This window comes from Eretmochelys imbricata, chromosome 4, assembly GCF_965152235.1.
Source record: "Eretmochelys imbricata isolate rEreImb1 chromosome 4, rEreImb1.hap1, whole genome shotgun sequence".
In the NCBI taxonomy this organism is placed as follows: domain Eukaryota; kingdom Metazoa; phylum Chordata; order Testudines; family Cheloniidae; genus Eretmochelys; species Eretmochelys imbricata.
In genome coordinates this window covers 33899116-33914022 of record NC_135575.1, presented here as the reverse complement: position 1 = coordinate 33914022, position 14907 = coordinate 33899116, and the positions used below count along the sequence as shown (strand labels likewise).

At 36.5% G+C, this 14907-nt stretch overlaps 1 protein-coding gene across 2 annotated transcripts in view; it reads right to left on the bottom strand.

Annotated features, from left to right (window-relative positions):
- GSTCD (glutathione S-transferase C-terminal domain containing) overlaps positions 1 to 14907 on the bottom strand; it is a 109789-nt gene that overhangs the window by 19982 nt on the left and 74900 nt on the right. For both annotated transcript variants that reach the window (XR_013345824.1, XM_077814398.1), the window contains exons 5-6: positions 3138 to 3253; positions 2247 to 2291 (exon numbers count right to left, since the gene is read on the bottom strand). Coding sequence is in view for 1 of the 2 variants with exons in the window: in XM_077814398.1 (XP_077670524.1) it covers positions 2247 to 2291; positions 3138 to 3253 (161 nt within the window). In the remaining variant the exon portion in view is untranslated. The remainder of the gene's footprint in view (positions 1 to 2246; positions 2292 to 3137; positions 3254 to 14907) is intronic.

Genomic DNA, 14907 nt, shown 5'->3' with positions numbered 1-14907 from the left:
CTGGTGTAAAATCTTTACTTAATTTCTTGAGACTGGTGATGAGATCTCCCCCAAAGTGATATGCTAGTGAAATAGACGGAAGGCGCTCAGTAACTGCCAGTACCAAGGGACTGACAGATATGATCTGTTTTTCTGAACAGAATTTTTCTTTTTGCAGTCAAGTCCCACATCTATTTGGAACTAACCAAACTTTGAAATTCTAACATTTGCATACGTTAGAAACTAAAGGTACTGTGCTGGTAGGGGTTTGTTTTTGTGAGGGTAGGTAACATTTTTTTTTTTGGCACAAATATATTACAGAAACATGTTTAATAAGACTGTATGATACAATTCCACCAGCTCCTCCTTGTCTCCTGCACTAAGTTTGACATTAGAATACAGAACCATCTGTCTCTAAAAATCAGTGCTTTCAGTTGGGTCAGAGTTGATAGGGATTATTTGTGGCCCTGTAAAGTTCTTGGGGATACAGTACTGCAGTTTCAAACATTGTTAGTTTGCCCCTTTCACAACCATAAAACATATATATGAAAAAAGCACATCACAACACTATGTTTTGTGCATAAAAATATTGAGAACTGTATAAAATGGGTGGACTTTGCAATTAGTAATTACCTGATTAAAAAGTTCCACTGACAACTGCTTTCCAGAGGTAGCTTAATTTTATCTTCAGTTCTGTAACTCATAGTTCTGTTTTGTCTACACCATATATCAAGACAGAAGGTGTAATTTTGTTCTTTTGATGTAGCCTCCCTAACTCAATCATTTTTTAAAGCAGATATTCTCAATGTAATCTGTGTCCTGTTCCTTCACTAGGCATGACGACTACTCTGAGTTAGGGCCCTGTTAGAACAGTACACGTTACTATTAGTACTAATACTTAGCTCCTAGAAAAGGAGTAAACCTTGAAGGGATTTATAACAGCTATCATATATAGTATAAGTAAGCCGCTTCGTTTTCAGTTTAAACTGATTTTTACTGAAAAAATCCTGGGTTTTACAAAAAGTATTGTTCGTTTTTTCCAATTTTCACTCTACTTTTGTATCATTCAAATATATAAAAAATAACTTGTTTTCTTAGGAAAATATAATACTTTGCATGAGATATATGCATTATGATAATACAATTGTCTGTGCATATACAAAGTTGCCTGTTGAAGTAAGGCTATATTAGTCTAGAAGATACACACAATAAACAAACAGGCATGCACACAAGCTCTGAAGTGCGTGCATATCTAAACATACTGATGAATCTCAAGCCCACCATGCACACTTTTCAAGCTTTTAGCACATAACTGTTTAAAGATTTAACACACGAAAACAGGAAGAAAACAAAGATCTGTATCATCTTCCATCCACCAAAATAGACCCTATTTGCCCAGAAAAATTACTAATAGTTTTTTGCACTGATTTTCACCTGTTTTTGTTGTTGTAGTAATAAAACAAACACCGATAAATTCTTGGGAAAAATTAAATAAAAACCAAAAACAAAGGGCCATAAGTATAGGCTGCATCTAATCTCCACACAAGTTTGAGGAAATGGGGCTTGTGAGCAATTACAGGTTTTAGTTCCCAATGTCATTTGTTATCTGAACCCTACCGTTCGTGCTGAAAGTGGCTGGAAGTGAACCAACCCTTTCAGGTTCACTTGGAGCCTCAAGCACAATGAAGGAAACATCCTCTCGAGACTTAGGACAGAGCTGCCTTCAAAGGGAAAGGCAGTGCTTACCTTTTTTTGCTGTCATGAGCATATGTAAGTTGGGGAGTCAGACTTTTTCCCACAAAATGACTTTAGGACTGATCAAAAAAGTGGGCCAGTGGTTCCTCCATGAAGCCTTCAATTCAACACTTCAATTCAGCAGAGAACTTAAATGTGTACTTCAGTGCTTTGCTGAATAGGGATACAATTCACCATGTGCTGCTACAAGTTAAGCTTGTACTTAAATGCCTTGCACACCAATGAGATGATCAGGCCCTGAGGACTTGGCACTGTTTCTAGCATCTTTTGAAAGCTGATTCTTCGAAACTATCTTTTTTATGGGTGACACACACTGCACAATTCTGTAGTACAACAAATATTGATATATGCACAAATTCAGAGCCTCAAACTAGAGTATAAATAAAGTCTCTAAATCATCACTGTTAGCAGTCTTTGTGCTTTCCATCGAATGGAATTTTTTTAAAAAAAATGTTGTGAATTATCAAAGTCTGGAAGACTGCATTGTCCATATATTTTTATTGGGACTTTACCTGGCATGATGGCAACATGTGAGCAAGAACAATTCCGACATGGCCCTGTGAAAACCAAAAAAACATGAGTCACTTTTCAAACCCTATGCAGCTGACCCCCTTCACAATGATCCCCTTCAAGAGTGACAGTGTCTTTGTAAAGCAGCTCAGATTCCAAAGTTTGTACCTTTTCCCTATGTCATCCCCAAGAGCCACCCCCTCAAGCTCTCAGGGTGGCTATGTAGGCATCCTTCCCCAGTTAACCGACTTCTGTACTCTTTAAATAACTCAACTCAGTTCAAAGTCCCCATTGGGGTCTACACTGAGTCCAAATATACCCCCAAAATAAAGTCTATTCCTTCTCTCTGCTCCAGCCTCAGGCTGTCACTCAACGACCTTCACTCTCCTCAAGTCAGAGACCTCAGCCTTCCTTCCTGGGCTGGGTTCAGTTCAGTCTCTTTATTCCTTTATTCCTTGCTGCACTCACCTGAAGCTGCTTTCTACAGCTATTTGAGCAGCCCAGGCTTTTGTGCTGTTGCTCAGCCAGCTCCTCTCTCTAGGAGCACACTTTCCAGGCTCCTTTCTCTGATGAACTTGCCCACTGAGCTCTCATGGGAGCTCCTCTCCTCAGGAGCTTCCAGCCTCTAGCATCCACCTTAACAGGACCCTGGTAATTTTTTATCAGGTTTGTTAACTAATTAGCTGCCAGACAGCTGCCTAGCAATTTAACTATTTGCAGGTCGGTCTGAACTGGCTTGTCCTCCCTTACAGGTGCCTGTCACAGGTAGGCTGGTCCCTGACTCCCCTGAAAGTTCCATCCTCCATGAGACTCTGTTTTGTAGTCATGTCCTACTGGATTTGTAAAAGATTTAAAAAAAAAAAGTTGTATTTTATACAGAGAACATATATTACCCCTCCACTGCAAAAATCCACAATCACATCTCCGGGTTTAGATAATTTTGTCACCATGGACACCAGATTGTTCAATTGCTGCTGTTTCCTCAGAGCACGATCACTGGACATCTTTCCTGAGGATGACGACAAAGGAAATAAATTAATTTATTTGACTAATGTTTTGACTAATTTTTAATAACTATTCCACAATATTTCTAACTTTCTAAATAGTTATAAGAAAACTATCGTGGAAATCCTAACAATTAATTATGAGATTTTCAAAGATGTCTAGACAATTTAGACAACAAATCACATTTGGCAGATTTAAAAATCTTGGCCTAAATATTTTAAAATTGTTCAACGTATTTCTTTAGCACATTATGGAACTACGTATTCATGTTGTTCCTGTTAAGGCACCCAGATGGCTTTGAGCACCAACAATTACAAACTGAAGTGAATTGTTATTATATAGTAATCAAACCCTCCAACTCTATCTTAAAGCGTATTTTTACCTAGTTACGCAGACGCAGAAACTGAGCTTTGACTCAGATCAGAGATTTTACAGGATAAAATCACGCATGGTCTTTAAGCACCTTGTCTTAGATTGTGATGCTGTCACTCATGTTGAGTACCACCTTACACTACAAGTAGTAGACATTTATTTAAATGACTCTATTTGTAGAATAAGATGTTACTTGTAGCTGTCTGTAGAACAACTGGAATGTCCTACCTCCATACAAAAGAAAACTAAAACCTCACTTCTTTCAACAGTACTTGATAAAGGCCATGATATAGCTTCTTGAGATGGAATGAATTTGTTTGGCTAACATTTATATATTCCAGACATGCTCTTTGTATCAGTGAAACTAATGAAGTGTTGAGGGACCTTATTATTTGTTCAGATAAAGAAAAAGTCCATAACATCCCTTTTCTTTGCTCAAAAATATTCAGAGCTGTAGACATTTCTAGTAGTGAAAGTGTCATTCATAAGCTAATATTTGAGGTAAGAAGAAAAAGTACATAGACAACTCTTCCTTCTTTTTTCTTCTCATTAAATTTTCATGCACATCACATCACATCTGTTCTACATCCTCAGAAATATAAATACAGGGCCTTCTTTGAGCTTTGCATTATGGTTGTGCGCGCTAGATATTGCTTATGAACTGCAGGCTCTGTTTGGACTTGAACCACTGAACAGATCTGTCTCTATTTTTCTGCAATATTCCTTGCTTGTCCAGTCTACAAAAAATAAGCTTCTTCTCAGAATTAAGGGAATAAAGTTTTAGGGATATCTTACTACAAGAGCAAAGTATCAAATAATGACTTCTAGCATGTTTCTAAAGAAAATGTAAGCTTCCTGATCACTGCATCCACAGGAGTATCTTTCCCCTACCAAATTGGGGCAATGCCTTTGTAATTAAATTATCCAACTTTAAGGCCAGATTGTGATATCTTTTCTCATGGTAAGTAAAGTCAATGGATCTACTTGTGGTAAAAGAGTATCATAATCTAGTTCTTATTTTTCAACTAAAATATGAAAGATCGACTTCTTACAGTATCACATTCTATGCCATTTATGCAAAAAAAAAAACAGAAAAAAGCTGTAGAAGATGCTACAATAAGCAATAATATTGAGGTGCTTACAGTATTCATCTATGCTAAATAAAATATTCTGTGTTAAAAGTATTCTTTCAGAGTTTATAAATAACTTGAAGCAGCCTAGAAAGGAAAAGAAGAGTTCAAAAATTACTTACTGAAGTAGAGAAAGTAGTATTTTGAGAACTGTGACTAATTTCAAAAAGTTGAATGTTTATTTCTTTTTTTGGTCTGGTACTGATGCCTGAAACTCCAAAACACACTAATGAAAGAAAATGGCTTTACGATCCATTCCTGTCTTGGCTAGAACCAATTTTCTTGGTTTTCCAAAACAATCAATCTGAGAAAGTGCTGCTTTTGATGAAAGGTCCTCAAGTAGTCCCCTGGCATGTAACTTACCCTCCTTGGGTAATTTTCTTTTTCCCAGCCTGGCTTCCCAGAAAGTTAAATATAAACCATTTTTATTGTCATTCAGGCACGGTCCTTGATTTCCTGCAGAGCATGGGCCTTACTTTCAAAGTTAAGAGATTTTTTTTTTAAAAAACAAGCACTTTTGCTCCAAAGTCAGAAAAATGCAAAGAAATTCTGCACATTCTGATCAAAAGTGGTAGCTCCAATTTGTAACACGAGAACTAGTGCCAGGCATAACATTTCATCCAACAATCTGGGCATTTGATTACATTTTTTTAATTTTTTTTTTTTTTGCCTAAAACAATAAATCACCTTACAAATTTAATTTAATTGTGCATAGAGAAAGATAAGAAAACATAAATTACACTTCTGCGTTAGGAACATATTGTTGTGCTTTTTAAAATCATTCTTATGTGACATCATACCTCAATGACGTATTCTAACATTTGGCACTTCTTGATAGGAAGTCAAAAGGTAAAAACACAAACTCCAAAAATATATTAAAGAATATTTTTTCCCATTTCTGTGAGTGCCAGATATTGGGACTAAATGACAAGGGATGATGGATCACTTGATAATTGCCCTGTTCTGTTCATTCCCTTTGAAGCACCTGGCATTAACCATTGTCAGAAGAAAGGATACTAGGCTAGATGAACCTTTGGTCTGACCCAGTATGGCTGTTCTTATGTTGTTATGTAACAAAGAAAGACTCAACTACACTTTCTAAAAATGATCATGAACACCACACACACACACGACTTTCCTTTTAGGATTCAAAACCCAAATTCCAGACACAACAGGTCTTTTTTCCTATTTTGACCTTGCTAGTTGAACTGTTGATACAAAAATCCAGAAAACTATGGTTTAACCTGTATAGAATGTTAAAATGGTTGCCTAGTGAAATACCAGTCTTTCCCTGAGTACAACAGACAATTAATTGAACTAAATCATGCATGCCTAAATACTCCTATTCATCTATTCTTTATTAGTCTTCATAGACACTAGAAGTAAGCAATGTATATGTTTCTTAGAGCCCAATAAGACAGTCTCCTGACACGTTTTTCTTTGAAGTTTACTCCTACACAGTAAAACCTTCTTGAAGAATGTGACCTTTTCTCACAGTACATTGCAACACCAAAGTAAAACATTTTTCTCTTTTGTAAAACTCTGCTGACAGACTGCCATACATGCCCAGCAGGCTCTATTTTTCTTTTTCATTTGTGGTCACAACAAAAATAATTCTTTTGGATTCATAAGCTGAACATTGTTATTAATCCAGATCCTGTGATTAGGAATATAAAAGTCTTCACAGCCTTTAAGGGCCTCTTGGTTTGGCCCAGAGAATTAGTACATTTTAGCATGCTGGAAAACTTACAATTTGACATTACCTTTTTTGCAACATTTGAGGCCATGTAAAAAGTCACTCAGTGCCCCAAAAATATTTTCAGATTTTCCCATACATACTTTGGTTCAGTATCACTTTTGTTTTCTTGAGTAGGCAAATTTCACTAATTATATGTTTGAGAGCTTAACTCTCTTTAATTTTAATTTTGAAATCATTTTCACTGAATGACATACTATACATGCAGTGTTGCTGCTCTCACAATTTTACCTCAAGTCTCAGAACAGCTTCTGGACTCATGTGATTACATGGGTATCTCAGTTTTATGGAGAAAAGCTTGAAAACATGACTCCAGTGTATCCTAAAGTCTCAGAAACCAGAAAGCAAATAAAAAGAACCCCAAATTTACATATTTATAAGTGGCATGATTATTTGAAGCCCAACTCATGATTTTTTGACACTTGATACTGGTAACACTGTACTTCTAATTATTTTCTAACACACAACCGTGCCTCTTTCACCTTGAAGATTTTACCTCACAACAATTGAAGTCATGGCTACCCATGCCTGTCAGTAGTTTCTACAAACACATCATTTGTCATTTCAAGCCACATCCACAATTCAATACCCCTTACAGTAATTTCCATGCAATAATTAAACAAAGCATCATTCATTCAGCGATTTTGCCAGGTAGCTGATGAAAACTGACAGCCCTGCTGACATTTAGCTGTAAATAAATATGCTTCCTGCTCAGAAGAAATACCACTTTAACAGAGTGTTCAGCTAACTTCAACAATTAAAGAAAGTCCATCTATCAATTACCTAAATGCAGCAAGAAGAATGTCCTTGCTATGATTTTTTGAGTAGATTTGGTGCTAAGTATGTATTACTCATGCACATATTCTTCCTTTGACTGCAATGAACTCCATATCCAGTATACATAAATTTGCAGAAGTAGTGTGAGGGGCATCTATTAATTTGTTTTCCTATTTACACAAAAACACTTTCTTTGGTATGGTTATAAAAAAGGAGGCAAAAAAGTACATTAAGCTGCACTTATTTAGAAACATTTACACTTTCTTCCTGATAAAAATGCTGGCTACGGTGATAGTACAGCAGAGTGTGCAACAATTGCATGTGTTATACATCTGTCTGTGCTCATATACCCAGAGATGGGGGAAGAAGGTGAGTATCCATGTCAAAAGGTTGGCAGCATGCACTGTCTGGATTTTAATTTAAGTATCTACCACTTGATACAACAACCTAGCCCATTCCAAAAGCAAAAAATCTGTCCTTTAGAAGTATTTTATGAGCCTAAGGGTTAAGTCATTTCTGGATCCACAGAGTGGGTGAGAGTCCATCAGAGGCAGACAAATGACCTCAACCTGCCATTTACCTTCTGGGACAGTGCAGCTCTGTACTGACCCCCAATGCAGGGCTGTGCCTAAAAGGCACAGCATAGTCCTTAATGATTTTGGTAGTATGTTGCTTTTCTTATGTGTAATTATATTACTCTTGTATTGCTTTATGAGATATATCTTGATTTGAGTAAGGCTTTTGATATAGTCCACATGATACTCTCATAAGCAAACTAGGGAAATGTGGTCTAGATGAAATTACTATAAGGTGGGTGCACAACTGGTTGAAACATTATACTCAAAGAGTAGTAGTTCATTGTCAAACCGGGAAGGCATATCTACTCAGGTTCCTCGGAGGTCAGTGCTGGGTTTGGTACTATTTTATGTTTTCATTAATGACTTGGATAATGGAGTGGAGAGCTGGGAGGGGTTGCAAGCACTTTGGACACAGGATCAGAATTCAAAACAACCCTGACAAAGTTGGAGAATTGGCCTGAATTCTATAAGATGAAATTCAATAACAGGTATAAAGCACTTCACTTAAGAAGGAAAAATCAAATGCACAACTACAAAAACAGGAATAACTGGCTAGGCAGCAGTACTGCTGTAAAGGATCTTGGGGTTATAATGGATCAGAAATTGAGGATGGAGTCAACAATGTGATGCAGTTGCAAAGAAGTCTAATATTCTGGGTTGTAAAAAACATGGGAGGTAATTTTCCTGCCCTACTCAGCACTGGTGAGGCCTCCCCTGGAGTTCTGTAACCCATTCTGGGCTCCACAGAAAAGGAAAGCTGTGGACAAATTGGAGATTCCAAAGGAGAGCAAGAAAAATGCTAACAGGTTTAGAAAACCTGACCGCTGAGGAAAGGTTAAAAAAAAGGGGCATGTTTAGTCTTGAGACGCCTGAGGGGGATCTGATAACAGTCTTCAAATATGTTAAGGGCTGTTATAAAGAGGACAAGGATCAAGGTAGGACAAGAAGTAATGGGATTTATCTGCAGCAAGGAAGATTTAGATTAGATATTAGGAAAAACTTTGTAACTATAAGCTTAGTTCATCCCTTCAGGTTTTTAAGAACAGGCTGAACACACACATCTGTCAGGGATAGTCCAGGTTTACTTAGTCCTGCTCAGTGCTGGGGGCTGGACTTGATGACCTCTCAATGTCCCTTCTAGTCCTTCATTTCTATGAGTCTATGATTCATCCCTGGCTGTCCATGTTGGTGACGTATTAAAAAGGAGAGCTCTGCAAGCATGTCCCTTATTAGTATCAGATTACATATTTTGAAATTTGTAACAACTCTCTTACTCACATGCGTAACTGCTCACCACAGTGAGTAAAAGGTTCACAGATTACCCTGTATTGAGGGAATCAAATGGAGAGTTTGGAATGGGACATATGGGTGATTATATGATCGGAGAAGCTTACACTGATGTATGAAGTGATCTTACTAGCCAGCAAGATACCTGTCTCTTGACCTTGAGAAACATCTACCTCTTTGTTGCTAAAGGAATGATACCATAGGAAGGAAAGAAAAAGAAAATCAAAAAACATTTGAAAACTGTGCATTTCTCAGTCACGCCCAGACCTTGAAGTCTGACACACATCCGTGCTAAAAACAATTCGGTTTGACATTTTTAATGTAATTTTAGAGGCCTATAAAGATACAAAATAGACTGGAAAAATGCAAGAGGAAAAGCTTATATCTGGACCAAATGTCCAGGATCAGAAAAAGTTACAAATTCTGCTGAGCTTGGCAGTAGTAAGAATATCCCAGAACAGGACAGGAATATAGTGTAACTTTGGAACTACACAAGTTCATACTGATAAAAGTCAAAGCCAGACACAAATTACCAAAAAAGGCTTTACTGATTGCAGTGTGGGCTTGCCTTTAACAATCTATAAAATTAACTTGTGAAATAGATGAATTTTCAGAATATTCCTCCTAGCATGCTAAATGGAAGCAATTCTAATCCTACAGAGCTTTTTTGCACTAACGTAATAATTTATCAAACACTTTCATGGGTAACACTGGATGCAGAATATAAAAAAAAAAAAATCACACCTATATTTTTGGAGGGGAAAATATCAGGATTGCCCACAAAAAATAGCATTTTATACAGCCCCAAAACAAATACTTCCCTGGCCAAACTTCCTGGTGTAAAAGAGCATTTGTATTACAATAAAACATACCATGAAGCTTTGGTATTTGCTTTTCCCCTTGCTACTCCTTGTTGCTAGCTCCTTTCAGGGAATTTTCTGATTCAGCTTCCTTTACACTACATATACTGAAGACGGAGGTATCGGTGGACTACGGCAAAGAAGTGCTTAGCATTAGCTAGCAACTTGCTTGCAAATCCATTGTAAAACTCCCATTGATTTTAACAGGAGCAGAGTTAGGCTAATGCTTACCACCCTAACTGTTTAAACAAGTTAAATCTTTCATTTTTCAACGTTGGAATTTCAACAGATCAATGGTGCCATAAAACATTGTTTGGATTGTTTTATTACAATGATGGTCAAAGTGGAAAATAAGTGAATAAATAAAAATAGTAATATTCACTGAGAGACTTTACTTTTATTATTCTTCTGCCTCTCATCATATACTCTCGGAGCAAAAACATTATACAGAAAGGAGAAGTCATTTTTGTATAAAAGGGAGATAATTTTACTTACATCCAGAAACATAAAATAAACACAATCTTCCAAAATATCTACCAATGTTTTGCCATTTTATAAAATGAACTCCGTACTACAATATGCCTTTTTCATGCAGACAGAAAATTATGTTATGAATAAAAGTATCAATTTGCCTTCTAGGAAATACTTTTTCTTAATATAAGTAAATTGTTGGATTGAAGTACCCAGTCACTGACAGAATGATCCAAAAAGCTCTGAAGAACGCTTTTTCTGAATAGCAGTTTATTATGCATGGTGAAACTAAAAAGCTCTGAAGTCCTGAAAGGACAGAGGGCTTGTCTATACCATGGGGTAATGAGCTCTATGGGGATATCATTTCTAAAGTGCACTAACATGCATTAATTGATCCGTGTAGGCCCTGTTGGTGTGTACTACAAGTTCCCTAGTTCGCTTTAACATAGTACTGTTTCAAACGGCACTACAGTAAAGTGCACCAGCAGTGTCTACATGGACCAATTAACATGTAACAGATAAGTGTGCTTTAGAAATCACACCCCCATAGAGCACATTATCCGAACATGTAGACAAGTCCTTATCTGTCAGTAACAGAACAAAAGTCAATGCCTACTTCTTCTGAAACCTCTTGATTTCTTGCTCTCTATCACACACACACACTTTTCTCCAGCTTTAAACACTCCTAAAAGTCCCCCACTAAATGGAGAGAAGACAGTAACATGTGAATCTCCTTTAGACTGGCTTGACAATCAAAATTGTTTGGCTTCTTTTAGTTTTTGCTCACTGGACACCTTCCATGGTCATTGTGTGTCTAAGCCTTCACCACCTCATAAAAGTGAAATAGATACTTAGAGGAAAAACCCAGTGTTCAATACAAACCCAGCATTCTATACAACATCAACAGAAAGGCCAGCACTTGTTGCCAGCTGTCTCATTAGACATAAAGGTAGATGCCTGCCTAGTAGATACACACCAACTAGAATGCTTAGGCCCTGATTCTGCAAACACCTGAGTAACTTTACACACTTAAATATTCCCATTGACTTCTACAGAACTATTAATGTACATAAAGTGACTTGTGCACAAATGTTTGTTGGATCAGAGCCTTAGACTGCACACATTTAAATTTGTTTCAACATCACAAACAAGGAATGCAACAGAGGACTTAACACATCTTGCTGGAAAACATATAACATGTACTGTCAAAAAGTTAAGCTAGAGGAAAAACCTTAAAGCATGTAGTGTTATAGTATTTGTTTATTATTATTTTTTACAGTCAAACTAAGTAATATTTTTAGACAACCAAGAGGAAAAACAAACTACAAATCATGATTTTTGAATAAGTGAGTCAATAATCAAAAAGTCAAGAGGACAACTGAACAACATGAGAATTTTTTCTAATTTTTAAACTTACTTGTCATTCCTTTTGATCCTGTTAGTCAACCTGATCTCTGTTAAGCTAAGCTTTGTAAAATGGTTCATCATTTCAGGCATAAAAAATTAACCTTGTCTCATGTATACCTTTTTCATGATTTCCTGAAACGCCCAAGCAGCTATTAAACTGCCCTTAAACAACCCAAACAGGAACTTGTGCAGATTCTTTTTATAATTTAACTGTATTAGAGGAACTTATTTGGACAAAAAACAAACCAAATCAATCTATAAAGAAACAAGTACCAGTGGGAGCCATTAAAGAGGCATGAAGACTTATGCTAAGCTTCCACAAAATTAAATGTAGCTAATTCATGCTTGTAAAATTTTTTTTCTCAAATTGACATCTTCATGTTTCCCGAAAGACATCTGTTTAACAGCTGACAAGAAGCAAACTAAACAAAACATGCTGCTAACATTCATTTTAGATTTTGCTCTCACTGCAGCACTTTTTATCCTCTGTAGTTTTTGGTCTATACTTCAGCTGATTATGAAGAATCCTAACTGAGAAAAGTCAGTGAGTATTATCCCCACTAGCATGTACCTGTGAAAAAGTCACAGGTTAGTGGGACTGTGACATTACATGTACAATATTGTCAATCGCAAAGTTTCGAAAATTGTAAGTCAGGGCACACTGGAAATCATGAAATTGGTCTAAAACTCCTCAGATTTTATAACAACTATTGGCATCTTTTTGTCTGCTTCCTGATCCATTGAAGTTCATATTTTCAAACTTTTCTCCACAACCATGAGGACTAGCAATTGACTGTTTTAAAATGAAAGCTGAACATTTCATATAATTATGTGACTCCTTCTTCATCCCTTCTCTTTCTCCTTCCTTCTCTCGATTCTCTTCTCTCTCCATCTTCATCTCTCCTACCGTCTCTTCTTCAGAGCTCCATGAGCTGCAGCCACCAGAAGGCAACATAGTCAGACATCTTCAGCAATTGACAGTGTTTGTGAGGAGAAACAGACACACATGAACCTATACATTATATTTTACAGAGGCTAAACTGAGCCAGAGTTTAAATGGCTCGCTCAACGAATCGTTATCAGAGCTGGAATTTAGATCTCAGAAAGCTTAATTCTGATCTCACAACAACTTTTCGCCAATCTAACACCACTGACAACAATTACTTTTGGTTTACATTAGTGTAAATGAGATCAGAATGAGACCAAGTGATCCTGGCTTCAAGTCTCAAACTGTATTCAAGAACATATCCCTCCCTCTTTTTATTCAGTCAGTGTTTCATAGAATCATAGAATATGAGGGTTGGAAGGGACCTCAGGAGGTCATCTAGTCCAACCCCCTGCTCAAAGCAGGACCAATCCCCAATTAAATCAAGTTTATATGGGCTTACAGTGTAGGTGTTAAAAATTATCAGTCCTATAATGCCCAACCTTTCAGATAGAGAAGTTACACTAAATTAAACTCTCTGAGTTACACCTTATGCTAGTTCCAATCTTATAATCCCTTTATGACCCATTTTATTAGACTTTGGAAAGGGCATGTTGTTTGATTTTGGTATTAGCTTTTAAGCAGCTTAAGCTCCAGTCAACTAAAGAAGTTTACTTTTTAAGAGAAAACCCTTATAAACTATCAGAACATGATTTACCCCTTACAAAAAACCAAAAACAACCCCCCCCATTAACCGTTAATATTAAGAGCAATTAAAAAAAAAAACCTACTTTTTGGAAATAATACTAAGGGAAAATATTCCAGTAAAGGATTGCCAAAATTTTTCCATTCAAGTTAAAATAAACTAAGACTCTTAGCTTAAACAAGTAAGCAAAATTGATCTGCATTAGTTTATTAAATAAGAATGCAAACAGTACTGAACAAATCTACATAGCTCTTCAACCAATTTAATTTACTTGTTTTATGAAACATGTTGCTGTTAGGGAGAAGATTAAAAACAGTAGCATAGAGCATACACTGTAAGACTTGTTCTTACGTATAGGTGAAATTCACTCCTGTGCAGAGAGAGAGCACAAGGCCTGTATACCACTTTAGTCCCACTAAATGGGACTTAAATGAGGCACAGACATCATGCTGGCCTTCTGCATTGAGGTGTATTTTATTACAGTGTAAAGCAAAACATTAACCAATGCACTTTACTGCAACACTGCAGCTTTATGTTAGCTTACTTATATTCCAACACTTTAAATGTTATTTTTAAATACTGATTTTATTAAATGACTTACTTGGGTATTTTAATGCACTAGCTTTTTAGCCAATGGAAACCTATATATTTATTATTATTTAGATTGCATCTGGCGATAGTTTGAAAAATAATCATCTTCCGAGTCTTTAGATGAAATGGCTTTTCCACACTAGAAAATTTTTACTTAAAATTTCCCACGGTTGCTATGATCAATTCACTTGCACCAATGGTGGTAATAGCAGGAGTTATAGTACACAAGGCACCTGCCTCATCTGCCATTTTAAGATAGACTGAACATGGTTAGAAAATGAACCAGTGCTTTAACACTGGCAGCTGCTTGGAGCCCTGTATACACTAGCACTGCCATAGTTGCTATCACTAGCAAAGCTGAACCCAATGTAGCAAAACAGCATTTGGTATCTGAATAGATTGTAGCAAAAATTTTCCAGCATGGACATAGCCTATAAGAAACAATGCTTCATACAGATATTATTTCAGTTTTACAGATATGTAAAGAGAGACTTGCCAGGAACAGAACTCAGATATTTTCATACCATCTGCTGATCTAACTACTAGAGTGTTTATCATTACTGAATATTAAATATATTTAAATATGTATTTTTGTGTAACAATTTAAGCATTCATGTATCTACAAGACAGTACCTAAGCACGTAATTTAGTATTCTGTATCTCCTTTCCTTTTGTTTTCTCTTTTTATTTTTCCCTTCCATTATATAAATTTGAATCTCTCTTCCTCATTTTGTCCTTGTCTGTCTTCTCTTCCATTTTCTTTTTCATCCCTCCCTTTCCTCTCCTGTCTTCATAGTT